The sequence below is a fragment of the Triplophysa dalaica genome, chromosome 24 (assembly GCF_015846415.1).
Source record: "Triplophysa dalaica isolate WHDGS20190420 chromosome 24, ASM1584641v1, whole genome shotgun sequence".
NCBI classification, from domain to species: domain Eukaryota; kingdom Metazoa; phylum Chordata; class Actinopteri; order Cypriniformes; family Nemacheilidae; genus Triplophysa; species Triplophysa dalaica.
The window spans coordinates 16697105-16725012 of NC_079565.1; the positions used below are offsets into that span (position 1 = coordinate 16697105).

At 42.7% G+C, this 27908-nt stretch overlaps 1 protein-coding gene across 1 annotated transcript; it reads left to right on the forward strand.

Annotated features, from left to right (window-relative positions):
• Positions 1 to 343: 343 nt before the first annotated feature.
• LOC130413952 (zinc finger C3H1 domain-containing protein) lies at positions 344 to 27847 on the forward strand. The gene is made up of 35 exons (XM_056739512.1): positions 344 to 897; positions 2684 to 3082; positions 3165 to 3244; positions 5143 to 5410; positions 8219 to 8415; positions 9208 to 9328; positions 9395 to 9456; positions 10454 to 10639; positions 10759 to 10920; positions 10992 to 11129; positions 11207 to 11277; positions 11412 to 11510; positions 12188 to 12362; positions 12483 to 12599; positions 12672 to 13214; positions 13292 to 13401; positions 16789 to 16920; positions 16998 to 17110; positions 17182 to 17283; positions 17365 to 17490; positions 17580 to 17757; positions 17828 to 18014; positions 18099 to 18287; positions 18362 to 18599; positions 18685 to 18790; positions 18868 to 19066; positions 19158 to 19252; positions 20901 to 21002; positions 22237 to 22341; positions 22726 to 22894; positions 25444 to 25544; positions 26272 to 26373; positions 26653 to 26692; positions 26881 to 26943; positions 27024 to 27847. The coding sequence occupies exons 1-35, from the start codon at positions 501 to 503 to the stop codon at positions 27147 to 27149; spliced, it is 5598 nt and encodes a 1865-aa protein (XP_056595490.1). The 5' UTR covers positions 344 to 500; the 3' UTR covers positions 27150 to 27847.
• The last annotated feature ends 61 nt before the right edge of the window (positions 27848 to 27908 follow it).

The following is a 27908-nucleotide window of genomic DNA, read 5'->3' on the forward strand; positions in this document are numbered from 1 at the left end:
GATATATCAAGATCTTGATTTATAGTGAAGGGCACTGTATGTCATTTCAGGGACAGAACATGCATTATAAAAAGAAAATGTCCCACATTGATATGCTATCTACAAAAGACGCTGCAATATTTCATGAAAAAAATAAGAATTGACATTTTTTTTATTCCACTGGGACTTTAAAAAACACGATTGGGTGATGACGTCACACTGGAAACGTCAAGAGTATAACCAAGTCTCGCGACAGTGAACGAAATATCGAGATGAGAAGTTTTATGGGCGGGAACAAATGGTAAGAATGCGATCTCGCGATATGCTTAGACGTGAACCTATAGGAAAAGGGATGGGTAAGCGCAATCTCGCGATGTTTGGATGTGGAGCAGCAGGAAAGAGTACGATGTCCCAGAGAAAGCAACCTCGAGTGTCTGACGCTCACTGACGCGACGTTATTTCATCGGTTTACGAGCATGAAATACAATTAAAGTCTGTTTAAGTGCCGCGCAGGTTCCGTAATGGAGGTCAACATGAGCTGTTCGTCTCCTAAAGAGGAGGGCGAGCTGGAGGACGGGGAAATCTTCGACGATGAGCCGCAGAGTCAAGCGCGGCCTCCGCGACGTGCCCGAAACAACCGCGCCGCGATGAACAGAAGAGCGCGTTTACCCGGACACATGATGAAGAACAACAACATCGCTCCGGTGCCCCTGAGAGGAGTCGTGATCCCCGCCGCACCGCATCCGCTTTTCCCCGTCGGGCTCCGGCAGGGCTCCGGCTTCTGGGAGCGCAGTCACGACGCGCTGGGCCCATTCAGGTACCGCACGCAGCGAGCGTCAGGATGGACGCGCGACTGGTCGGAACGATTCGCGGAGAATCACGGCGGCAGAACAACGACAGAGTCCCCGTGCAGGAAACGTATCCTTACATCACACTCACGTCACGTGCGCTATCCTTTGACGAGTCTTGTCAATTATTATGATGTCATCGCACTGCTTTCGTAAAAAGGAAGAATATCACGAAATAAACACTCATGATCGCGATCGTTCTTTCATAGTTAAAGAGACAGTTCATCCACAAATGAAAATTCTCTTCTCATCTCAGGAGTTATTCTGTTTGTCTAATCATATCTGTGGAAGGTCAATGTAGATGTTTATTCTGTACGTCACATGAGAAATAATCCTCGTCTGAGAACTTGTGAGTGTGTCTAACACATCAGACTTTCACATCATATTGAGATGTTTTATGACGATCATTTGAGACCATCCAGTGACAAATCTGTCATGTTCAACAGTATGATGAGATGGAAGATGTTGTCATTTTTGGGTGAACTGTTCCTTTAACACAGAGCTATAAATCACGGCTCTAGACTCAATTGTCCCTCTTGTCACACACTTTTTATTATAATCATAAAGACCTTGAATTATGACCTCAGTTGATGAATCCTTCTGTTCATTTCTCACTCTTGGCTTTATAATAGTCGTCTATAGACCGCCTCATATTTGCGCTTTAACACTTGGGAGCCCAATAACAGCAAAGAAACTTTGTATTTGTTCTTTTATAGAGTTGTTATTATTTAGTTTTATATTCAGCACAACTGTAACCTGTCACTCTTCACAATCCTCTTTATTTTTACCACATCAAATTAAATACGATAGCTCAAAACTCAAAAGTCACTCGGAACAAAATGATTATAAATGTGCTTCACTACACATTGTCATGAATAAACCTTAAATACTAAATCTCATTAACCACTCTTGTTAAATTGTCTCAACACGCTTGTGTTGTGTAGTTGTGATGTGTTTGAGTGACTGATTTGATGTGATCAGTCAGTGAGTCTCGTGAGTTCAGTGTTTGACCTAAAGAGTTGTTTCAACAAAATGAATCTGTTTAAATTAGTCATTACAAATCAGACATTTGCGGACATTGATGCGCTGTTTGTATTTACACATCTTTTAGGACATCCCAAAAGATAGAAGTTAACAGAAAACACTTGACTGGATAATATTTTCCCTTCATGTAAGCTGCATGTGCCGAACACTTGTCAGGGAAGAAAAGGAAACATGTTTTTCAGCACATTCACACCCGGCTCCAATTCAGCTCAAAGTATTCTCAGAATGCACCGCGTGAAACATGGATTCTATCTTCCAACCTTGCTTTTGATGAAAGTGTGAGGGAAAGAGACGGTTCAGAAACCTGTGTGTTTGACTTCATTACGCTCTGCACAGAACCGTCAGAATATGACATCAATGTTCTGTCAGAGCGTTTTAAAAACAAATGGAGTGTCTGTCCCGCGATGCTTTTCTGCTGTTGGGTCTGTGCAACACCAAATGAAGTCAAACACACACTTTAGTTTGGAGACAGAGGGAGAGCATGAGCTCTTTCCTGCACTAATCACAAGTGCATCATTCACCGCTCATAATGTTCAAGTAGATCTTTAGTGGAGCAAAAATCGGTTTTACAAAATCAATGCGACCCAGTGAAATTTTACCTCGCATGTTATAAAAAACAGTCGCATTTGGGACAATTTTGGTCGCAGTCTAGAGGCCTGATAAATGATTTATGGGATCATGTTCAGCCAAATATTTGTAATAGCACTTAGGAGTGATGTCATCATTATAACAATTGTGTAAACGTGTTTTGGGAGAACTAAACCGTTGAGTTTGAAACACGAATGAAACCAGTTCTTAACAGCTTTTCTCAGAAAAAGCGAGCGGCAGATGTCAGGTGAGAAGAGTGGTGGGCAGTGTTTTTAAAGCAGAGACCGTAGACGAGAGCTTCGAGGATCTGCTCATGAAGTACAAGCAGATTCAGCTGGAGCTGGAGTGTATCAGGAAAGAGGAGAGAATGGCTCTGAAAGAGGACGAGGACCCATTGGATCAGAGCCCACTGGGTATAGACCCCAACCCGCCCGACTTGAAGCCGGAAGAGCCCGTCCCTGCCTTCACAGAGAAGAAGGTTTTTCAAGCGTTTAACCTCAGGCCGCTCCGACAGAAGCTACTGACCCCCGGCGAGAGAGACGCTCTAAACGCCAGCGCCGTGCCGGACATTCAGGGGCAGGAGGATGAAGAGACGCAGGAGAACAGCACCAGGCAGAATGATGGTAGAGTTCAGTAGTGTACGCAGCTCTTGTTGTGTGTTTGTGTCACTCATGTGAGCTGAGCTCTTGCGTGTTTTGTGTGTAGGTGTGAAGGATGAAGACGACTCTGAATCAGATCTCAACATCTCTACTGTGAGTGAAGAGTCCACGGCCGCCTGTGGAAAGGTAAACATCTGTACACCAACTGATCAGACACATCTGTCTGTCCTTATGTCATCAGACTCTGCTTCACACACAGATATGATCGATGACTGTTGTTTTCTTTCTGCACAACACAAATGCAGATTAAGCTTAAAGAAGTAGAAGTAGGGCCGATTCAGTCTTCCGTGCGTTCAGTGATGCGTGTTTAGAATGAGCATCTTTTCTTTAAGGCTACGTCATACTAGGGCTGTCTTCAAAATATGGATATGGGGATACTTCGTCACGAGCTCCTGATTATGCATTCATCCATACATCTGCCTGCGTGTCCATTCTGCAGGACTTTTGAAATAAGCCATTTATTACGCAAAAATATTGTGTAACAATTATTAGTGGTATAAGGATCTGATCAGAGTTTATCTCTGATGATTCTATATTCATGTGACCCACATGTAATCATGAAGAGCGCGCGCTCTCACCTTCTCTCTGCATCCGTGAGCGCAGTACACATGACGCAGCACTGCTTCTGCCTCATCTTCTATAAAACTATTGCACGCGTTTAAAATCAATGAAACTCCTGCCGCTGGAGGGCCACTCGCTCATAATACATGAGAAGTAAGACGAGCTAGAGTGACAGTTCATGTGCGTGTTATAGAAACCCAAGAGCAAAGACCTGCTAAAATCTTACAGCACCCATACATTCATATTATTATATCTAGAAAGAAATAGGACATCTATTTCAATTCAACGCTTTCTTATTTTATTCAGTCTATTCACTCTGACTGCACGTCTATGCATATATTCATATTTATTGGTTAGACATAAAGTTTATTTGTAAAACATGCACACATCTGATGTAGCCTAGAAACCTTGTTTTAGAAACAAGGGTCTCTGTACAAGGGCTTGAATGATCACAGCAGAAAGACAGCACTGTACAGTATTTTAACTGTGAGCAGCGTGCAGCTGAAGAAGTTTAACCAGAGGAAATGATTTATCTGCTTTAATATATCGGCCTAAATGTTATTATAAATGATAACATTAAAAATGACCATTTATCGTAAATCCCAAGATAACGGAGTACATTGTTATAAAGGTTCAAATTTACATTTTTTTTCTTCTTTCAGACACTTTTACTGGATGTGCTATATATATGCTTGCTATATATCTACGTCATATCTTGTCTGTTGAACTAACTTGCGCTTTTAAACAGACATGTGAATGCTGAATATGTATTTTATATTGTTCAGTACATAACATTTGACAAAAAATGATAATAAAAGGTAAATTAAAGACTTGTGAAGACACTGAAAAATCAACAAAATTATTTTGATAGACAATAGAGGCCGTCTGATTGATCAGCCGGCCGATACTGTTGTCCACATTGAATAGCTAGATAAACTCTGAGGTTGTATAATGTAATCGAGGACTTTTTTAGACCGGGCGCTCAAAATGAAATAAAGGGGTAAAACAATGTAAGGTTTAAAAACAATGTATTTTCCACATACCGTGCATGTGCTGATTCTTTACAAAGCTCATGAATAGTGAGGTGTGCTCTGATTGGCCAGTTCACCAGTGTGTAGTGATTGGTGGAATACTGCAAGCATGTGAGGGAAATGTAACGCCTCTGACCATATTTGGAGCATCAGGTTCCTCTTCAATTGTACTGACAGGTACACCACCTTACTTGTGTATATATTTGGGCGGTCTTAGTCAAATCAGACCACCAACTGATGTAGATTTGTGGGTGTGTGCTCACACGAGGTGTTTCAGGCAGGTCTAAGAGAGCATTTACTTTTACATAGATTGCATCTGTTGTTCACACACTTTAGTTTCTGCAATTTTACATATGTGTTGAATTCTTGCTGTCACAACACTGCATACATAAAATCACAATTGTATTATTGATTGTATTGTAATTGTATCAGGTGAGGGTGGATGAGGATGATCTGTCAGAGCTGCAGCTGCGACTCTTGGCTTTGCAGTCGGCCAGCAGAAAGTGGCAGCAGAAGGAGCAGCAGGTGATGATGGAGAGCCGAGAGAAGATCACTAAAGCTGTTAAAGTGTCTCAGGACAAAATTACTTCTCCATGTGAAAGAAACAAAGTTACCTGCCGAGGAAACACTGTGTGCAGATCACAGGAGAGACCACGAGCTGCCAAACCTGCGGGCAGAGCCAAGAAAGCTGCTCACCTGAGTAAGACACATACACACATGACTGAGACACATGTTCACTGATATGAGAGTGAGACAAATGAGAGTGAGACATGTTCACTGGTATGAGAGTGAGACGCATGCACACACATGAGAGTGAGACGCATGCACACACATGAGAGTGAGACGCATGCACACACATGAGAGTGAGACGCATACACACACATGAGAGTAAGACACATGCAGACACATGAGAGTGAGATGCATACACACACATGAGAGTAAGACACATGTTCACTGATATGAGAGTAAGACACATGCACACACACGAGAGTGAGAAACATGCTCACAAATGAGAGTGAGACACGTTCACTGATATGAGAGTGAGATGCATACACACACACATGAGAGTGAGACACGTTCACTGATATGAGAGTGAGATGCATACACACACACATGAGAGTGAGACACATGCACACACATGACTGAGACACGTTCACTGATATGAGAGTGAGACACATGCACACACACGAGAGACAGAAACATGCTCACAAATGAGAGTGAGACACGTTCACTGATATGAGAGTGAGATGCATACACACACACATGAGAGTGAGACGCATACACACACATGAGTGAGACAAATGCACAAACATGAGAGTGAGACACATGCACACACACGAGAGTGAGAAACATGCTCACAAATGAGAGTGAGACACGTTCACTGATATGAGAGTGAGATGCATACACACACACATGAGAGTGAGACACGTTCACTGATATGAGAGTGAGATGCATACACACACACATGAGAGTGAGACACATGCACACACATGACTGAGACACGTTCACTGATATGAGAGTGAGACACATGCACACACACGAGAGTGAGAAACATGCTCACAAATGAGAGTGAGACACGTTCACTGATATGAGAGTGAGATGCATACACACACACATGAGTGAGACACGTTCACTGATATGAGAGTGAGATGCATACACACACACATGAGAGTGAGACACGTTCACTGATATGAGAGTGAGACACATGCACACACACGAGAGTGAGAAACATGCTCACAAATGAGAGTGAGACACGTTCACTGATATGAGAGTGAGATGCATACACACACACATGAGAGTGAGACACGTTCACTGATATGAGAGTGAGATGCATACACACACACATGAGAGTGAGACAAATGCACACACATGACTGAGACACGTTCACTGATATGAGAGTGAGACACATGCACACACACGAGAGACAGAAACATGCTCACAAATGAGAGTGAGACACGTTCACTGATATGAGAGTGAGATGCATACACACACACATGAGAGTGAGACGCATACACACACATGAGTGAGACAAATGCACAAACATGAGAGTGAGACACATGCACACACACGAGAGTGAGAAACATGCTCACAAATGAGAGTGAGACACGTTCACTGATATGAGAGTGAGATGCATACACACACACATGAGAGTGAGACACGTTCACTGATATGAGAGTGAGATGCATACACACACACATGAGAGTGAGACACGTTCACTGATATGAGAGTGAGACACATGCACACACACGAGAGTGAGAAACATGCTCACAAATGAGAGTGAGACACGTTCACTGATATGAGAGTGAGATGCATACACACACACATGAGAGTGAGACACGTTCACTGATATGAGAGTGAGATGCATACACACACACATGAGAGTGAGACACATGCACACACATGACTGAGACACGTTCACTGATATGAGAGTGAGACGCATGCACACACACGAGAGTGAGAAACATGCTCACAAATGAGAGTGAGACACGTTCACTGATATGAGAGAGAGATGCATACACACACACATGAGAGTGAGACACGTTCACTGATATGAGAGTGAGATGCATACACACACACATGAGAGTGAGACGCATACACACACATGAGTGAGACAAATGCACAAACATGAGAGTGAGACACATGCACACACATGACTGAGACACGTTCACTGATATGAGAGTGAGACACATGCACACACACGAGAGTGAGAAACATGCTCACAAATGAGAGTGAGACACGTTCACTGATATGAGAGTGAGATGCATACACACACATGAGAGTAAGACACACGCACACACATGAGAGTGAGACGCATACACACACATGAGAGTAAGACACATGTTCACTGATATGAGAGTAAGACACATGCACACACACGAGAGTAAGACACATGCACACACATGAGAGTGAGAAACATGCTCACACATGAGAGTAAGACACATGCACACACATATGAGTGAGAAACATGCTCACAAATGAGAGTGAGACACGTTCACTGATATGAGAGTGAGACGCATGCACACACATGAGAGTGAGACACATGCACAAACATGAGAGTGAGACAGATGCACACACACGAGAGTGAGACACGTTCACTGATATGAGAGTGAGACACGTTCACTGATATGAGAGTGAGACACGTTCAGTGATATGAGAGTGAGACGCATGCACACACATGAGAGTGAGACACATGCACAAACATGAGAGTGAGACAGATGCACACACACGAGAGTGAGACACGTTCACTGATATGAGAGTGAGACACGTTCAGTGATATGAGAGTGAGACACGTTCAGTGATATGAGAGTGAGACACGTTCAGTGATATGAGAGTGAGACACGTTCAGTGATATGAGAGTGAGACACGTTCAGTGATATGAGAGTGAGACACGTTCAGTGATATGAGAGTGAGACACGTGCACACACGTGCGAGTGAGACACATGCACACATATGAGTGTATTAGTGTTGTATCTAGGACAGATTTTAATGTGTGTGTGTTTTGTTGTAGATAAGCAGGCATTGAGAAAGCAGCAGCTGCGCACATGGAAACTTAAACATGAGCAGCAGACACACAAGAAGGAGGAAGAGGAGGAGAGGAAGAGGAGGGAGGATGAGATCCGCAAGATCAGGGATCTGTCCAATCAAGATGAGCAGTATAATCGCTTCATGAAGCTGGTGGGCTCCACACATCGATCACGAAGCAAGGTAACCTGTTGTTTAGCTGTGGTGTGTGTGTTTCACTGAAGTGCTTTGTTGTTGTGGAGTCTGATTTTAAACACTTGAATGTGCTATTATGATGAAGTTGTAGAGTTTTATTGATAGTAATGTATTGGAGGTTGTGTTGTCCAGTCCAGTATTATGTGTGACGTGATATCCAGTGTCATGATCATCCTCCGTTTATCTTCAGACCCCATTGAAAATGAGTTTTGTCTGACTCCCCCCATAAACTGCAACGCAACTGACTTTCAAAGCCCAGAAAGTGAGTAAAGACGTTGTGAAAATAGTCCATGTGACAACAGTGGTTCAGCTTTAACTATATAAAGCTCACAAACAAAATTAAAAACATCATTCAACACATGAACTTACAACACGCAGCTGCAGGAGCCAGTGTTCTCGTCAGCTCTAAACGCATGCGTCACATGATCTTCAGGACATGTGTTTGAGGCTGACACAGGGGTCACATGGAGTACTTCAATGATGTCTTTAATCACTTTCTGGTCTTTAAGTGTATGGGGGAGGCAGAAAGCTCCCAGAACTCATCAAATCTCTCTTCATTTGCGTTCTGAAGATGAACAGCGGTCCAAGGGTTGTCCAACCACTTGAGGCGGAGTAATTCATGACAGATTTGTTTATTTTTGGGGTATCCTTGAGTCCCTCACACAGAACTCTCGTGACTGTCAGTGGTCATGAAGAATGAAGGAATCATAAAAGCGTGTGATGTATACGTCTATGAGTCATGTTCACAATGACGTTTTGTTTTAATATCATCATCATCAGTCCTCAGATGCTGATCACAGGAAAGTGGTAAAACAGACTCTTGACACATCAGGAAATCTCTATCAGTATGATAACTATGATGAGGTCGCCATGGAGACAGACAGTGAAACGAACTCTCCAGGTACAGTAGACTCAGAGTCATGTGAGCAGTTATATGATTTCAGCTGACTTTGGTTGTTTTTTTCAGCCTCCTCACCGTCTCGTGATGTGTTTGTTGGCTTTCCTCTGGAGTCCACACCTGTCAGACAGGTACAGTTACAGTCTCACCTGCCGTCTTCCTCAGGGATGGGATTTTTCCCTATCAATACGGATTTTCCCTATTTTTTGACCTCGCTGGGATCACCCGCTTAAATTGCATAAATTTGATTTATGAAGAACATCATTTCGGGAGTTATCTTTATGTTTCCAGGGATTCCAAACAGACTAATAGAAGCCAAACGCAGCTGTTTTGGTACTTGTGTGTTTGGAGTCACTATTTATTAAGTGAAGAACTGATGCTGGAAGTTGAGACGTCTATATGATATGATTTAGCTTTGAAACATGATCTATACACAGAGACTAAAATAGGCCATTCTGTGATTTGATGGCTTGAAACTATACAAATGACAACTAAACAAATGGCCGATCTAGTCACTGTAATATAAAGGTGTTGGAGTCTCTACTGAAGGCAAACATTTCAAAGAACTAAAACTGCAACATGCTGCGTTTACAAAACTGCAGATTCATTGTGAAAACATGCTGTATGAGTGAAGTTGATGCGACTTCTATTGGCTGTGTATGAAGTCTCTTCAGGCACAATATTCTTTAGTTTTTATGTTCAATTATTGTTTAAGGAATTATTGCTGATTACAATAAAATGTAAAGTAGGCCTAGTATAAACTACTCAAGGGCCCTTTGTAAATGCCATCTTATTTGACATTAGCATAAGATATTGACACAAACACTTATTTAATTCATTATTGTTTAGGTGAATGTTAAACTAATAAACATTTGAACTGATTTTACAAAATTGGCAGCCGGAATTGGGAGTTATAATAGTTTGTTTTGCGTAGCTAAGTGAAAAATTTCTAATTTTGGTAGATAGTTTCCTATTTTTAATCATGTTACATTAAAGACTATGTTTGGGGGGGATTGGGGTTGGGCCAGTGTGGTCTTCTGCTGTTTTGTCCTTGGCTGATCACATGCCTGCTTCTTGTATGTCTGTTAGTTTTCTTCTGCTCATGTCTTGTGTGATCACACGCCTCAGGGTTCGGGACAGCAGGTGGATCTTTTCGGTTCGGCTCCTCCCCCTCCTCTACCCCCACTGCCCCCTCCGGATGATACGGAGCAGCCGCCCAAACCTCCGTTTGCTGATGAGGAAGAGGAGGAGGAGATGCTGCTGAGAGAAGAGTTACTCAAGTCTCTGGCCAACAAAAGAGCTGTTAAAGTGGAGGTGAGACCTCGTGCGCTGCATCACTTACACGGTTTTTCAAACTGAGCTTTGTTCTACTTCAGCTAAAGCATGTCATGACATCTGTTTTGTCTTCATCACACTGAGAGTTGTGTTTGTAGGATGCGTCCGGTGGCAGCGGGCCGCCGTCTCCTGCCCTGAGATCAGCGGTTCGTCCCAACACCAGAAACAATCTGACAGCCGTCAGCCTGAACACAATGGTCTCTAACGCTCGAGTACTGAAGTTTGTGCGCGCTCATCCCGTTCCCAAAGCACAGTTTGTGGTGAGTTTGTGCTGCTGGGGGTGTTGTGCCATTCAGTGGATGAGAATCTGACGTGTGTGTGTCTGTTAAAGTTGCCTCGACACAAGACTGTGGTGGTGCGTCTGAATGCGTCTGATGACAGTGATTCAGACGGAGAGAGCTGCAGCTCCACTCCCAGCGTGTTTGGAGGACTGGAGTCTATGATTAAAGAAGCTCGCAGGACTGTTGAGGTGCGTTCGATGTGACTGAAACATATTCATGTCACCTGCTTTTACATGAAATTTTGACACATGATGTTTTTCTTCAGGCAGCCAAACCGAAGCATTCCGTCTCAGAGAAGGAGAATAATCCAGTGAAGATCAGAGATGAGATGATCAGGTGCAGTCAGATGTTTCACTCTCTTGAGAACAAACACTGCATGGATGGATGTGTCTGTTGATATTGTTTCTTTGTGAACACTGTTGTTGTGATCACTGGAGTGTTTGACGCTCATGTCATGTGATGTGATGCAGGACCAGCAAGTTTGCCGTTTCGTCTCCTGTGGGTTCAGACTCCGAGCTGGACCTCATGACAAGAGCTGCAGATCTTCAAGAGAAATACAATGAACACAAGTCAGTCCGTCTGCAACACACACAAATTTTAACTAGCCCTTTCCATTATTTGTGTAGCTTTCCATCACACACACACTATACCATGGTCTGTTTGAATACTTGATTCTGATTGGCTTGAAGTGTGCATTAAGTAAGGGATAATCCACAGCTAGCCGTGCATTAAAGGGTTTTAATTTGCCAAGTTAAATCTTTTATTGATCTTTACAGTGAAACTTTAGATCAATCAAGTGAAAATGACAGTGATTTTGTCAGTTCAATTTCAAATCTAATCAAACTTACTGGAGCTACCTGTGTGTTAAAGGGTTTTCATGCACCCCTTCCAGCCAATCAGAATTTAGTTTTCAAAAAGACCATGGTATAAAACTGTTAAATGCATGGGTAGATAGGGAACGGGTAAAGTAGATATTTTAAATTAACTGACAAAATAATTGTCTGGTCAAAAATTACACTGTAATAATCAATAACTGCTTTAACTTGGCAGATGAGCATGGTATATGCGGGTTAATCCACAGCTAGCCGTGCATTAAAGTATCTTAATGCATTTTGCAGAGGCAGCAACTCTCCGCCTCTTGGCCTCCAAGGCTAGCTGTGGTTTATCCCTTGTATATACATGATGTAGATCAGGTGTATTACACGCACACACACACACACACAATAATTGTTAATATTGTGTGTAGAAGTCAGTTGACCACAGATGAGAGTCTGTTGAAGCAGCTCCAGCAGCAGGAGATGAAGAAGAGAGAAGCTCTAAAAGCAGCTGAAGCTAAAGTCATGCGTCTGAAAGAGCAGCTGCTCTCCTCTGAGAAGATCGCCAACGCTAACAGACTCCTGCTCAAGAAGCTACATGAACAGGTCTGTGTGGGAATTATCCCATCAACACTCTGACACACCTCTGGCATGTTTAAAACAACCTTCACCGGTGCACAGTATATACTCCCAACACTAGAGCTGTGTGTGTGTGTGTGTGTGCAGGTTCAGAGAGTTCAGCATCGTGTGACTGTGAAGAAGAATCAGTGTGTGAAGCTGGAGAAAGATCTGGCTCATTTTCAGATGTTCAAACGCTGTAAACCTGCAGCTCTTCAGCACTCGGTGAGCGCACACCACACACTCTCAATCGTTGACGGTGTAAAGCCATTGTGTAACCGCTCTGGTGTTTTGTAGCCGCTGAAGGTCCGGCGTTTGGATTACTCGGACACTCATTACGCCGAGCTCATCGCGCAGAAGAAGCGATTGCAGCAGCTAGAGTCTGAGTACGCCCGAAAGATCGAGAAGCTGAAGAAGGCTCAGGCGTTACGTCAGGCCGAGCCGCGTGCCGCTACCCCTCAGGCCTTTCCGTTACCTCAGCCCTCGCTGCACGACCTGACGCAGGACAAACTCATTCTGTCCAGTGAGGATCTGGAGGCCGAAGACGACGTGCAGCAGATTCCCACCACCACCCGCCGGCGATCCTTCCGTGAGTCCGGCTCCTTCACCAAACCCAACCTGAGTCATCTGGAGAGCCCTGCCGCATCTCTGGTGGCTGTCAAACACGCTAAAGCCTCTCCCTGCGACAGCGCCGCCGGCGGTCTGCCCGAGCTCCTTTTGGGGTTAAACGTGGAGGATCTCAGACGGAGATATCAGATGTGCGGAGGACTGTCTGACGTCCTGAGGGAAGAGACGCGCTCGCTCCGCTGGGTTGCCGATCACGTCCAGACTCCGGCTAAGGTAAAGACACGACTTTAACGCTGGTGACACCACACGGTGGTTCTGATGTTTCAGCGATCTCGTTGTGTCTCGCGCAGGTGCCGCAGATGGACTTTGATCCGGCGGCAACTCATCAGAACAGAACGGAAGTTAAAGCCGAGCCGTTTGGACCGTATCACAGTCCTCTACTGCTCTTCAAGTCTTACAGGTGCGATGACATCAGACATCATTGAGTGCTTTTCCACCATCATGCTGAACCGTTCTGGTCACTTAACCGTTCCACTCTGTCACTCGCTGCCTTGCTAACACAAGAGACTTAGCTATGACTCAAAAAACCCTCCAGCTCGTGATGTTAACCTGCTGACTGTTTTGGCTCCAGGGTAGGGTTGCACCAGCCACTCATAAGTTCTTTCTTAAATGTGAACGTAAAGTCCACACTAGAGGCTTAGTAACTACTAGCTAGTGTGTAACTAAATCTGCATGTTATTCAGTTGCACCATTTACTCTTAAGGCAGAACATAGTTAGTAATCCGTAAGCTCTCTGTAAACTAATGTGTATTTGTATAATATAACGTTTACCTTCAATAGTCCAATTGCAGCCTTTACATTAGGGCTGCAACAAACGATTATTTTGATAGTCGATTAATCTAACGATTATTGGACCGATTGATCGACTAATCGTCTATTATTTCAATTACTAATCGGTACCTTTTTAATGATTATTCAGCTTTCGCAACTAGTCAAAACATTGAGTTAATTCATAATTTACAAAATTAATAAAATCAATTCAGCTTTTGATATTTGTTTTTAATGAACTTGAACCAACTGGTTACTCTCTTTGAGTTACAAAGTTTGACTGGTTACGCCACCTTTTTTATTAATTTTCACCAAACTTTAATGGGTCACAGTACATTTTCTGTAAAGAATACTTGGACAAACAATATGTCCAATGAAAGAACAGAGTCTCAGCTTTCAAACAAAGGAAAGCGTATCCTGCAATCTTAATTTGTTTGTTTTATCACTCCTTAGATATGGGTACCGTAATTTCCGGACTATAAGCCGCAACTTTTTTCCCACGCTTTGAACCTCGCGGCTTAAACAATGACGCGGCTAATATATGGATTTTCCCCGCTTTCAATTTTTTTTTTTTAAACATTCTGTGACGTTCTCAGTTTTTGGGTGGAATGAAGCTTTCATTAGACCAATGAAATTGCCAAACGGGTTAAGGTCAAACAACTTTTTTGTTTACTATTAAGATTAAATCGAGCGCGCTCAAACTTCCCATCATTCTGATTACGGTAGTCATTTTGTCACCCTCATCATGGCAAAGACACGGAGAAATGCATATGATGCAGCTTTCAAGTTGAAGGCGATTGATCTGTCTGTTGGAAAAGGAAATAGAGCTGCTGCACGGGAGCTTGGTCTTAATGAGACGATGATACGACGTTGGAAACAGCAGCGTGAGGAATTGACTCAGTGCAAAAAGACAACTAAAGCTTTCAGAGGAAAGAAAAGCAGATGGCCCGAACTAGAAAATGAGCTCAAAGACTGGGTCAACACACAGAGAGCAGACGGCCGGTGTGTTAACTGTGCAGATCCGACTGAAAGCCAAAACAATCGCGAACGCAATGAAGTTTTAGGATTTTAGGACCATCAGGGTACGGACGAGTCGATCTATGTCAGCAGCTCCCTCCCGACTACGAGGAAAAAGTTTCAAACTTCCGCAAATTCACTGATGCAAAGATAGCGGAGCATTCCATCGGCCCGCACGACATCATAAATATGGACGAGGTTCCTCTGACGTTCATTTGTTTCAATGTACCGGTAGGCACCTGCGGCTTATAGACATGTGCGGCTTATTTATGTTCAAAATAATATATTTTTTTAAATTTAGTGGGTGCGGCTTATGTTCAGGTGCGCTCAATAGTCCGGAAATTACGGTAGGTTTCTTCAAAATGCATCACTTTGATTAAACAGCTGAGATAAAGTTTTTTGTCAAAGATTCCAACCAGATTACACTCAGAACAATCACTAAAAACCAATAGGTGTGTAACAGCGCCACCTGCTGTAAAACAGTACTAACACTTGTTGATGTAATAACGTCTTTGGTGGGGAACCGTTTTTTTTAAATGATGAGATAACTTGTAAATGCCGTTGAAAGAGTTAATGAAAAAGAGCAACTAACAGAAGAAAAGTCAAGATATAAGACTCCTATCACTTAACGTCCCTCTCTTATAATCGTTTTCCTCTCATGTAATACCTAATAGTGTTATAATAATCAAAACAGGCTTGACTCCTAAACTCGATCAAAGCTTTATACTTTGCAAAACAAATAAAACATAAGTGTAATTATATGATCATTGTTATTATTATCATTGCTATTATTATTCCATTCTCTTTTATAAAGATTTACCGCTAAGTTAGTTAGTTAGCTCTAGATAGAGAACACTCGCCTCTCTCCTGCTCCGGGATGTTTCCTTTTTGAATGCAAGTTCCGCCTTGAATGCATTGCACACAACTGCATTTTTTGTTTTCAATTTGGTAAAGCTTTCCCACATTTCCCAAGACACATTCTTTTTGTCTTTCTACTGCGATAGCATTCGGGAAGGCTGCATTACACTCTAGCGCTGCAGTGCCGTAGCAGTCAAATTGTGATATTGCAGGCCCTTAAATTAAGTCACGTAATCAAACGACTACTCGACAACAAGAATATTTGTCGACAATGTCAACTAATCGTTTCAGCCCTACTTTACATGCCTGAGAAGATGTGTTGAAGTGTTTTAAACTTATTTTACGTCACATAATAACGGTAAAAACTTTTTATTTAATAGAATACTACATTACCTATCATGAATAACATATTTCAAATTGGATAAATAAATAAATGCTGATTAAAAACAATACTGCCTAATTAACAAAATAATAAATGACATGACGATGTGGGTGATTTCATTTTACTGCCAACCGCCAATGAAATAATAAGATCATTTTATGTTGAGGTGCAAAACACAGCAGATTCACAAACGGAGGCGCTAGGGCAGTTGTTCTTAGCAAAACTAAATGTCATCACATAATGTTCTCTATTTAAAAGGCTAGTGAGTGTAAATGTCCGCATCATCATGTGTGTGAATCATTGAAGAATGTCGAGTGAAACAAGAGCTTATTTATTTAGTTCAGTGAGTGCTATTTTATTCCTACAGTTACTGCTGACGGGAGGCTTCTGTGAATATTTTGTTCATACGTAACATTATACTTCATTATACATTATACTTCAAAAATATTTAGTAATGCGTAAGTTGTAACTTAGTGGCCGTTTAAGTCAAAACTAGGCTAGGTTGTAACTTATGCACATCTGGTGCAACCGGCCCCTGGCCTCTAGGCAGCAGACGAGTCTCCAGTCCTGTGTGGCGACATCGCTACACGCATTCTGTCGGCACATCCATGCTGAAAATTCTAGGCTAAATACAGTTTGTAATCATGTTGTGCCGAGTCAGCTTAGAACGGTTCAAGGTGGTTGTGAAAAAGCGCTCAATTCCTGGCATCAATGTGTCATGAGATGTCATGACGTCACTTTGTGCTTTCACACGTTTCGCAGGTTCAGCCCGTATTACCGGACCAAAGAGAAGCTCTCCCTGCGCTCGCTGACCTACAGCAACATCATTCAGCCCAACAAGTGTTTCTGTCGCTTCGACTTGACTGGCACGTGTAATGATGACGAGTGCCGGTGGTACGTGAGATCATCCGTCACCGTCTAATGCTCTGCTCTCTTCACACATTCTTACACTGTGTGTGTTTGTGTTTCAGGCAGCACATGAGAAACTGCTCGCTCACGGACAGTCAGCTCTTTCAGGACATCCTGTCCTACAGTCTTCCTCTGATCGGCTGTGAGGCCACCAGTGACATCAGCGGCGCCACAGGTAACATCACATCCTTTCCTTCTGTCGTTCATCACTCAATGATCAGCTAACTGTGACGCCGATGTCCACAGAGAAATACATGAAGAGGCTGTTCGGGCCCAACAAGGACCGGATGGGAACGGACCAGAAGGCCGTTCTGCTCGTGAGCAAAGTCAACGAGCGTTTGAGACACAGTGAGTGCTCGCGCCGACAACTCCCGTCTGTGTGTGAGAGCTTTACTTGGAGACTGATGGATGCTTGTTTCTCTCTCTCAGTTCCTCCGTTCACCACATATAAAGCTCAGAGGAGATGGAGACCTGAAGCTCCGACACCTAAGACAGACGCTCAGGAGGATGAACATCACAACGGTGTGGACGTCACACTTCCTGTTCAGCAACACGGTCAGAATCACCTCTACTCTTTCATCTTCTGCGCTTGACGTGTGTGACGATAGTTTGAGCAAAGCTGTGATGTGGTGTGTGTGTGACAGACGCTGGCGTTCGGGAGCGGTGGCCGTCCACTGACGTGTGTGTCACTCAGGATGATAAGAGATATTTCGACAGCGAGACGGATGACATCAGTAATCTGGAGACCAGCGTTCTGGAGAGTCCCAATGATGTTCAGCTGTGGATCAAACTGGCCTTCAAATATCTCAACCAGAAAGAAACGTGAGTGACATCACTCTGACATCATCTGTGTGCCATGATCTGTTGTGCGTCATCTGTTGTGTGTGTGCAGCTCGGCGTCAGAGTGTCTGGATGCGGCGTTAAACACGCTGTCTCGAGCTCTGGAGGACAACCGTGAGGACGCTGAGGTGTGGTGTCATTATCTGACGCTCTTCTCTCGACGAGGCAGCAGGGATGAGCTCCAGGAGATGTGCGAGATGGCCGTGGAGCATTCGCCGCATGATAACGTCTGGTGGACGGTGAGTTGACCTCCGCTCTCGTGCGTGTGTGCCTGCCTTTGAGCCGCTCTAGTGCGCTTCATCGCTCTTGTTCTTCTCTTTCAGTACATGAGCGTGGAGAGCACTTTCCAAGGGAAAGATTACGTGTGCGCTCGTCTGATTTCTCATCGGCTGGAGACGCCTCGTGACGGCGGGTCAGAGATGGGCTCTTTTCAGCTGCTGGAGACGCTGTTGTTCAGAGTTCAGCTCAGCGTGTTCACGGGTCGACCGCACAACGCTCTCAACATACTGAAGGTGTGAAGGCGCGGCTGACGTCTGCTCTGCTCGGTCTTGTGATCTGTTGTATGATTTGGACTCTTGCATTTCAGAGCGCACTGTATTCAGAGTCCAGACCGAGCGTGGCCGATGGCTTAACCGTGACGCACCGCTGTCTGATGTGGTTGTCGTATATCCACCTGACTGAATTCAGACATCTGCCGTCGTGTCTCTACGATCCTGCCAAGTCCAGCCCCGCCCGGATAGTGTGTGCAGATGTGTTCCTCATTCCCTGGAGAGCGGCGCCAGACCTTCACACCCCCGCTGACCTTATCATCGGTCTCTTTCAAGGTGAAACCTGTTGGCTGTAAATGGACATGTATGTGTGATGTCACAAGTTTAGCGCGTGGAGACAGTGAATGTGTGTTTTGTGTAGATGCTGTGGTGAAGTGCAGTGACGAGCGGTTATCGTCCAGCGAGCAGATTCAGACGTGTTTCTCTCTTCACTGGAATCTCATTCATCTCTACAGACAGCTGGACAGGTATGGAGAGAGTGCACACGTGTGTGTCATGATGATGATTGTGTGCGTCAGTGACACGCGTGTGGTGTGTTTTCCAGGAGTCAGGAGGCTGTGGAGTTGTGTGAGCGTCTGTTAGCCGTGTGTCCGCTCTACTGTCCTCTGCTGGAGATCACCTCTGAACTTTACGTGTCTTCAGGATGTGCGGATAAAGCTGTAGACCTGTGGACACGTGCTCTGTCTGACAGCCCGTGTGACGCTCACGTGTTTTATCAGCTCATCTTGTGTTTGCACGCTCAGGTGAGAGTCATCTGAACTGTCATGTGATGCTCGGCTGCTGTCGTCACGCTCACCTCGGTGTGTGTGTGTGTGTGTGTGTTTGTGTGTGCAGGAGAAACACAGCGTTATGGAGGAGCTTTTTGACAAGTTCACGCGCTCTTTTTGTGAAGCTGTTCCTGATACGCTGACGTCTGTGGATGTGTTACGGTAACACACACTACACTCACAATCACATTTGGCTCTGTCAGGTGATCTTCTCACACATTCTAAATGACCACGTTTACATGCGCATCAATAATAATAAGTAAGGACTTCATCGCAGTAACATGTGTACATGACATGAGAACACCTCTTTGCTCCCGTTGACATGGATGTGTGATTAGTCTGATTATTTGCTATAAGACACAGCGAAACCATGATCTGTGTCACTGGCTATCCTTTTAATGTATACGCATCAGATGCAAACTTGTGTGTTTGTTCTTTTATCGCTCGTCTTCAGGGCAGCACAGAATCCACGCCCATAGAAAATTCCATAGATTTTACAGCAAGTCCACACAAACAACGTGAACGCATCACTAGGATGTGCTGTTTACTGTGTCACATTTTGAGGATGAAAGGTTTGTTATTTGAGATGTTTAAAAGAAACTAACCACAAAGGAGTTCAGGAAAGGTCACTTATCTGTCTTAAGACAGCGCAAGGAGTGACAGGCGAATGCTCATGAAGTTTTATTTCATTTTATCTTTTACTTTGTGTTGTGAACATGAGGAACATGGCCTTAATGCTAGTGCTGTTGAGAACGATGTTTTTTCCCATGCATCGCAAAGGCGATGTGAACTATTAGTCTACCGGATCAAAGATAAAAAGAAATAATCCATTAATAAAACATGCAATTAAACATCATATGTGCCAGTTGTGATCATATGCTCTCACACTTGAGCTTTTGCGGATGGGTTACACGATATGACAACAGTGTGTTGTTTAAACCCAATTAATGAGAATGGGTTCCTCTCTGTCTCTCTCTCTCCCCGTTCATGTGAGTGTGTGTGTTCCTACTGTAAATATATTTTACATATTTTACATAGTGTACATATATTTTAAGTTGTTTAAGATGATCGACACGTTAAAGATATTCAGGGCTTTGACAAGAAAGACGAGTAAAAACACAAAAACCTTTTCTACACTGCACACAAGTTTCTAAATTCTAGTGATAAACAACTATAGAAGCTATTATATAGACCACAGACATTCTATCCCCACTGGATGCGGCGTGTTCTTAACCGCTCATGTGTGGTATAGAGTGTTAAAGTGTAAGCGAGACAGACTTATTTGCGTAGTAATATTTAAAATATAATAATGCGCTGCATCGGGATATCCAGTCGTTGACATGATAACAGTAATGAAACTGAATCGTGAGACCAGTGACATTTCACACCCCTAATTAATATCAACTAAATTGATCATAAGACCCTATTAACACGATCCCATTTTAATTTGATGTTTAACACTAAACAATCAAACAAATACTTCACTTATACTCAAATGAATTCAGAGTTTCTGGTCTGGTGTATTCAAACAGTATCTGTGTAACACTAATTCATAACAAAGCTGCTCTGTCTCTTTTTAAGTGATTAGTCTGCTCTCACCTGCAGTTATATGTAGACAGGTAGCATTTTGGGACTATTTACATTTGGGCACAAATTAAAATGCATTGAAAAGTATTCAGCGGAAGTCCACATATTCCTCCAAAAACTTTTGAGTGGAATGAACCAAACAAGTCTGAACATTCCATATGGCCTGGTCATCTCACCGTGTTGTTGTGATATACTGCTGTAACTGTGTGTGTTGTGATTTCAGTTATATTCTGAGAGTTCCCACTGAAGATTTACTGACGGCACCCGCACTCAGACAACACACTGATGTCACACAACAACTGCCATATCTACATCTCATTCACTGGTATGATCGTCTGTCTGTGTGTGTGTGTGTTTGTGTGTGTGTCTGTCTGTCTGTCTGTCTGCTTCTGTGTTTGTGTGTGCGTCTGTGTGTGTCTGTCTGTCTACCTCTGTGTGTGTGTGTGTGTGTGTGTGCGTCTGTGTGTGTGTCTGTCTGTCTGCCTCTGTGTGTGTGCGTCTGTGTTTGTCTGTCTGTCTGCCTCTGTGTGTGTGTGTGTGTGCGTCTGTGTGTGTGTCTGCGTCTGTGTGTGTGTCTGTCTGTCTACCTCTGTGTGTGTGCGTCTGTATGTGTGTGTGTCTGTCTGTCTACCTCTACGTGTGTGTGTGTGTGTGTGTGTGTGTGTGTCTGTTTGTCTGTCTACCTCTGTGTGTGTGTGTGTGTGTGTGTGTGTGTGTCTGTCTGTCTACCTCTGTGTGTGTGTGTGTGTACTCCTATTGTCTGTTGGGGTGTTAATCTGATAAATCATCAAGATATGCGATGCGTTGTCATTTTTTTCCGCCAGCGAGGTGATATTTGATGATCGCTGGATTTCTGCGATATGATTTGAAAATTGTATCATTATTTTATCATATTACTTATTTGCCAAGTTTACACAAGCAGTTTCAATTTTAATAACTCACAAATGTAACCAAAATATATCAAATTAACTTTTAAATACTTGTTGAACACTGCACACTCTCTGTCCCAAATGGGACATTTACAACAACAAACTGTTGTGTTTCAGCTAGGATTTTGTGGCGCTGGATGATGTCATAGGCATGATGTCATTGCCTAGTTTATTGTGTTGCAACTTCAGACCTGTTTTGCTTCCACTTTCTAAACATTCTGTATTTTAACACAGCATATTGCCCAATTAAGCTGTTCTCATGTAAATATTTTGTGTTTTATATTTATACATCAAACAGTAACAGTGTCACGTTTTTGGAAACGCTGTTTTGTCTGGGAACTGAATGTGCTGCTTCTCCCTCCCACTCACTCCACTGAGTCGACACTGAGAGAGGCGATCTCTGCACCATCAATTCTTTACTGAACACATACAGTAGTCGCTAATGGGGTTAGAAAAGTGGCTTAAACTAGTGAAAGAGTTTCATATCGATGTATTCTTACACCCCTACTCTCTGTCTGTCTGTATTTGTGTGTGTCTGTGTGTGTCCTCTAGACTCTGTGTTACTATGAAGAAGGTTATTGGCAGTCTATCTATGTGTTTGTCTAACTCTGTGTCTGTGTTTGAATGCAGTTTCTGGCAGTCGGTGTACAGCGGTGTGAGAGAGACCATTGATGCATTTGAAAAAGCTTTGGGGAGTGTGACACAACTGGACATCATACACAAACTCTGGCTGGAGTAAGTATTAGACTCACACACACGTATATGTGGTGTATGAGGACTTACCATAGACGTGATGATTTTTATACTGTACATATTCTATTCCCTAACCCTACTCCTAAATATAACCATCATAGATAACTTGTCATTTTTAATGAAGACATTTTTAAGGGATTTGGTTTGAGGACACAGAAAGTGTCCCTGTAAACCATGTTTAATGCTGTTATACACATGTCATTATACATGTAAACCATATATACAAGAACACAAACACAGACATCATTAACATTACAAATGCTGTCAGTAATTATGACAGATGGAAAAGCATAAGAATCAATTACACTGAAGTGAGAACACACAATTCAGAAGTATCTCTCTCACTGTGTGTGTGTGTGTGTTCAGTTATGTAAGGTTTAGCAGCAGCAGTAAGGTGTTAGGACAGCAGCCCAGTGTTCGTGAGATGAAGATGTTTACAGGTCTGGTACACAGATGTCTGGAGACGGTGCCGAGCAGACTCACATTACCCTTCAGTTCATCACTCTACTGGAGCTGCTACAGCTTTCACAACAAGGTACAGCATCATTAGCATCATCATCATTCTTAGCGTCATCATTCTTAGCGTCATAATCATTAGCATCATCATCTTTATTAGCGTCATGGTTTGCATCATCATTACTAGCATAATTTTTTAGCATCATCAATATCATTATTTGCTAAATCATTAGCATCTTCATCATTAGCATCATTTTTGGTGAGGATGTACGATATGAAAGAAAAAAGCTTTATAATAATAAACCTAAATAATGCAACAAATGAAACGACTTTTTTCCCCTAAATCAATCGAAATTGTTAATAAATATTGAAAAATATATATAACAAACAAAATGTAATACACAATAATTTGCTAAATAATTTCAAGTGCGATGTTTACATTTGTAGAATATTTATTTAAAAACTGAAAATTATATAACCAGCAGACATATTTTACATTATTTCTGATTACTGATTATCTTCCAGACATCAGACACAAGTCTCTCTGCCATCTGCATCAACCTAAAACTTATAGACTATAAACCCCATTGCAATATGTAAACACTAGTCTAGAAGCACTTCAGGTTTCAGTTTTTTTATCACAAATATATATTTGAAACTTTATGAAATCTTGATTTAAAAATTGATTCATTGGTTAAAATTGTTCTGTTAGTTGCATTTTGTTCAACCATTGTGAAGTGTTTAAAGACTGAAACAGGAAGACCTTTGGATCAGCTTTATGTCATCCAGAGTGGTCTATACGTAATTCAGTTATTGCTAAATATTGCAATATGCACATTTGCGATATTTCGGTCATTTTGAGATCTATATATATAATAATGTCTCATCAGCATAGCAGTGTTAGGAGAATCTTTGTGCCTGTACGTATTCTAGAAAAGGAGTGGTCTAGGGATGCTCATATTGACCGTTTAACAGTTAACCGAAAGTAAAAAGTTTAGACAGATTATCACTATCAGTTAAACAGTTATTTTTTTAATATGTATTTAAATAACTAATGAATCATACAGGTTTTTTAGGTTGCTGTATGGGGAAAGATACAGTTTGTATAGTTGATGAGCAAACCTTTCTCCTACTCTTCTGGTTTGGTGGGGGGAGTGAGAAGTGAGCCGCAGATGGGTCCATATGTCTGTTAGCCCTAGAAGGTTTATAGACAGACTGGTTAGAAAAGGCATGGATGAAGTCAGCTTTGTTGACTGGCATTTCCAGAAACCCAAAGTGAGAGAGGGGGGCCCTGAAAGGGGAGGGTAGAATAGGTTGCATGCTGAGGTGAGTGCGTTTTGTCTCCACCTTAATGACTACAGTTCACAAGGCTAACACTTCAGCAGTCACTCAACGAGCAGATCAAATAAACACAACAAGCTAAATAGCTGGAAATAGATAACAGCCTAGGCAACGAGAAACAAGGTATTGAGCTGACTCACACGCTACTCCAGTCTTCTGCTGATTTATCGCTTCTCTTGTGAGTCATGGAAGAATGGAAGAATGTTTCACCATGAAGGAGTTGTGAATGAGCGGGAGAGAGATTTACTGCCCTTATGAGAAGGCAATACAAGACGCCGCTGGTTTGCTGAACGCAGGGATCTTGATGGGGTGTAGAAGTGTAGGAGAGTGTGAAAGTATGCCGGTGCAGATCCAGTGATAGTCCTGTAGGCAAGCATTAGTGACTTGAATCTGATACGGGCTTCAACAGGTAGCCAGTGGAGAGAGATGAAAAGGGTGTGACATGGAAGATGAGGCGTGCTGCTGCGTTCTGAAACAGCTGGAGTGCTTTGATAGCATTTACAGGAAGACCAGCAAGGAGAGAATTGCAGTAGTTCAACCTTCATTAAACAAGTTCACATTCAGAGCAGTGATGTTACACATATCACACAAATGTCTCGTGAGGGTATACGTGACAAGCATCTTTCTGATATACCCACCCGCAGACGCCTCTGTGAGACCACAGAAAATCTCTGACATCATGTCCAGCACATCTGACGCTCAGTCAGATTGACATCAGGAGAATTTGGAGGCCAGGATAACACCTTAAACTCTTCATCGTGTTCCTCACAACATACCCGAGTCTCGTGTGCAGCTCACTGGCATCACCCAACATCATCACATAATGGGTGTAGCTGCTCTGCAACAATATTCAACTCAAGTGAAGTCTGACTGGCCCTAGCAGAGCGTTCTCATCCCACAGCACCACCTGCTATCAACACTTCAGCATGTACCATACACAACCATGTACAAGAAAACTAATGTCATTGGACCAGACTAGCTTCTTTCATTTTCTGTAAGATCCAGTTCAGACGCTCATTCTTTCTCATAAGCATTATCTTCTGCTGGGACACTGATCAGTGCCCTCTAGAGCGCTGCTTTGACGTTTGTGTCTCCTCACATCACTACTGATGATCAATCCTTACCAGCTCTTGTAAGAGTTGCATAGATGTTTATTCCTGCCCGTCTCTCCCTCACCGTTGATCGTGTCCTTATTATCAGTTCAGTGATGTTCACTGTCGTTGATTTGATAAATGCAAACTGTACTGTGTTGTGTAAGTTGTTGTTATGTGTTTGTTTTGATTACAGGTCATATCCTTCTATTTAGATTGTTTTCCTCAATCCCAGCATTCTCTCGTCCTGGAAAGACTTCAGTATATCATGCCAAACAATACAGAGCTAGCCGTACGGTATGTACACTTAACTCAACTTTTATTTATACTGTGCTTCTTACTATTTTTATATGCAACTGTGCATGGAACATATTGAATATACGCAAAACGTGACATTTATAATAATAGAACAAGCATAAAGAGCAAAGTGAATAGATGCACTCTCATTCACACTCACATGACACAGAAAGACATGCAACACACACACACATGTAGTGTATGCAAGATTAAAAAGATGAGTCTTTAGTCTAGATTTAAACTGACAGAGTGTGTCTGCCTCCCGGACAGTGCAGGGAAGACTGTTCCAAAGTTAAGGCGCTAGATAGAAACAGGATCTACCACCTGCACTTGATTTTGAAATTCTAGGTATTAGCAACTGACAGGACCCCTGAGAGCGTAATGCACATGAAGGACTGTAATAGAATAGATTTACTGGAATACTAACCCAACCCTAACCTAAATAAGCAAGATCTTAAAGTTAATGCCATGCTTTATAGGTATCCAGTACAAGGTTGACAGAACCGGGGTTATATACTCATACTTTCTAGTACGTGTAAGAACTCAAGAGAGTTTTTGTAATAAGCCTGCAGGGCAACCACCTAACAGAGCATTAGAGTAATCTAGTCTTGATGTCATGAATGTGTGAATTACATGAGTGCTTTGATCCATCTCTCTCTCTCCCTCTCTCTCTCTCTCTCTGGTGAGAGATCGGCAGCTGTTTTCATAGTTTCATCTTATCGTTTAGGTCACTGCAGCAGGAATTGCAGGATGGAAACGTTGAACATTTGAAGTTACAGAGCAGAATGTTGTGCAGTAGTGTTGCCACTTGTTTGGTCATCTGGAGAATGTAAGTGAATCATCTTCACACACGCGTTTAGTTTCAGAAGCGTGAAATATCGTCAACTTAAACAATACAGTATTGTGTCATTTAAAGGTACAGTGTATTTTGCATTTCCTGAGGTTTGGGAAGGACAGCGGTGATAAATTCTATATGTGAAGTTGTAGCTGATCAGACAACGATCAGATCTGTGAATGTTCTTCAGCTTGTGTCACAGTTAGAAGTGTAGCGTTCAATATAAGTGAAGGAGAGATGTGGTTTTATTGATGCGCATGTGTTTCTTGGCAGAGCAATCGCTGTTGAGAAGGAGCAGAAGAACCGAGCTGAGGTGAGTAAGAGGTCAAAGGTTAGGCCCGGGTGTCACCCACAGACACATTGACTTTCAGATCTTTGATTGTGTTTTTTCAGCAGGCTTTGATCAGTGCATGACTCTGTAAGGGGCTGTGTGTGTGTGTGTGTGTGTGTGTGTGGGTGGATGGGATCGGTGTGTGATGATGACGGTGTGTTTCTGTGCAGGTCCAGCGTCTCTATCAGTCAGCACTACAGAAACTGCCCCTGTCTGCTGCGCTGTGGACGGATGTAAATACACACACACACACACACACAGTTGTGTTACTCTGAGATGTGTGATTCAGACTGACTGCGCTTTGTCTCTCCAGTGTTTGCTGTTTGAGGCGGCTGAAGGAGGTAAAACTGACACGCTGAGAAAAATCATTGACAAGTGCCAAGAGGTGGGAGTGAGTCTGAATGAGCCACTCGGGTTAGAGCCCAGCCAAACGCAGTGACATCATAGTGGTCATGACATCATAGGGCCGCAGACACTCGCGTGTCTCAGGTTAGACTCATCTGTGACTCAGTGTTTAGAGCGGTGAAGACACTCTTTTATCATCACGTACGTAAGTATGAATCTGCTGAATGATGATACACACTTATCACTTTCCTTTGTACACTAACACTTTTAATTTGACTTTTATTTTCTCTTGAACGTTGCGTCGTACTTGATGGACTGTGACAGTTTTTAAGGTGGCTTCCTTCGATAAGTACTTTTTCTCATGGTGTCTCGTCAAGGAAGTCTTGACTCCGCTTGAGAGTTTAAGGGCTCGGCACAAACCTGTTTACTTCTTTTTTATATATATATATATATACATCTCTAAGATTTTTTGTTTGCTTTTTCAATCGTGGATTGACTGGCGTGTATTGTGTGCGTGTGATGATGGATACGTCTCTACACACGCTGGACTGCACCAACACATCATTAAATTTGTCATGTCAAACTTGTTTATCTTCATGAGTTTCAGTATTCACACATGTGTGTGTGCGTGTGTGTGTGTGTGTGTGTGTACGTGTGTGTATATATGTATGTACTCTATGTATATATTTACACACACACTCACACACTGATGGACATATTCTACAGCAATGGTCATCTGTTCTTCTTTTCCATTTATGAGTGAACAATATTTCTATTAAATTATTTTGTACAGAACAACTGTGTGTTTATTGTGTAGTGAGCGACTCATTTCTGTGTGGGAAACATCCTCCTG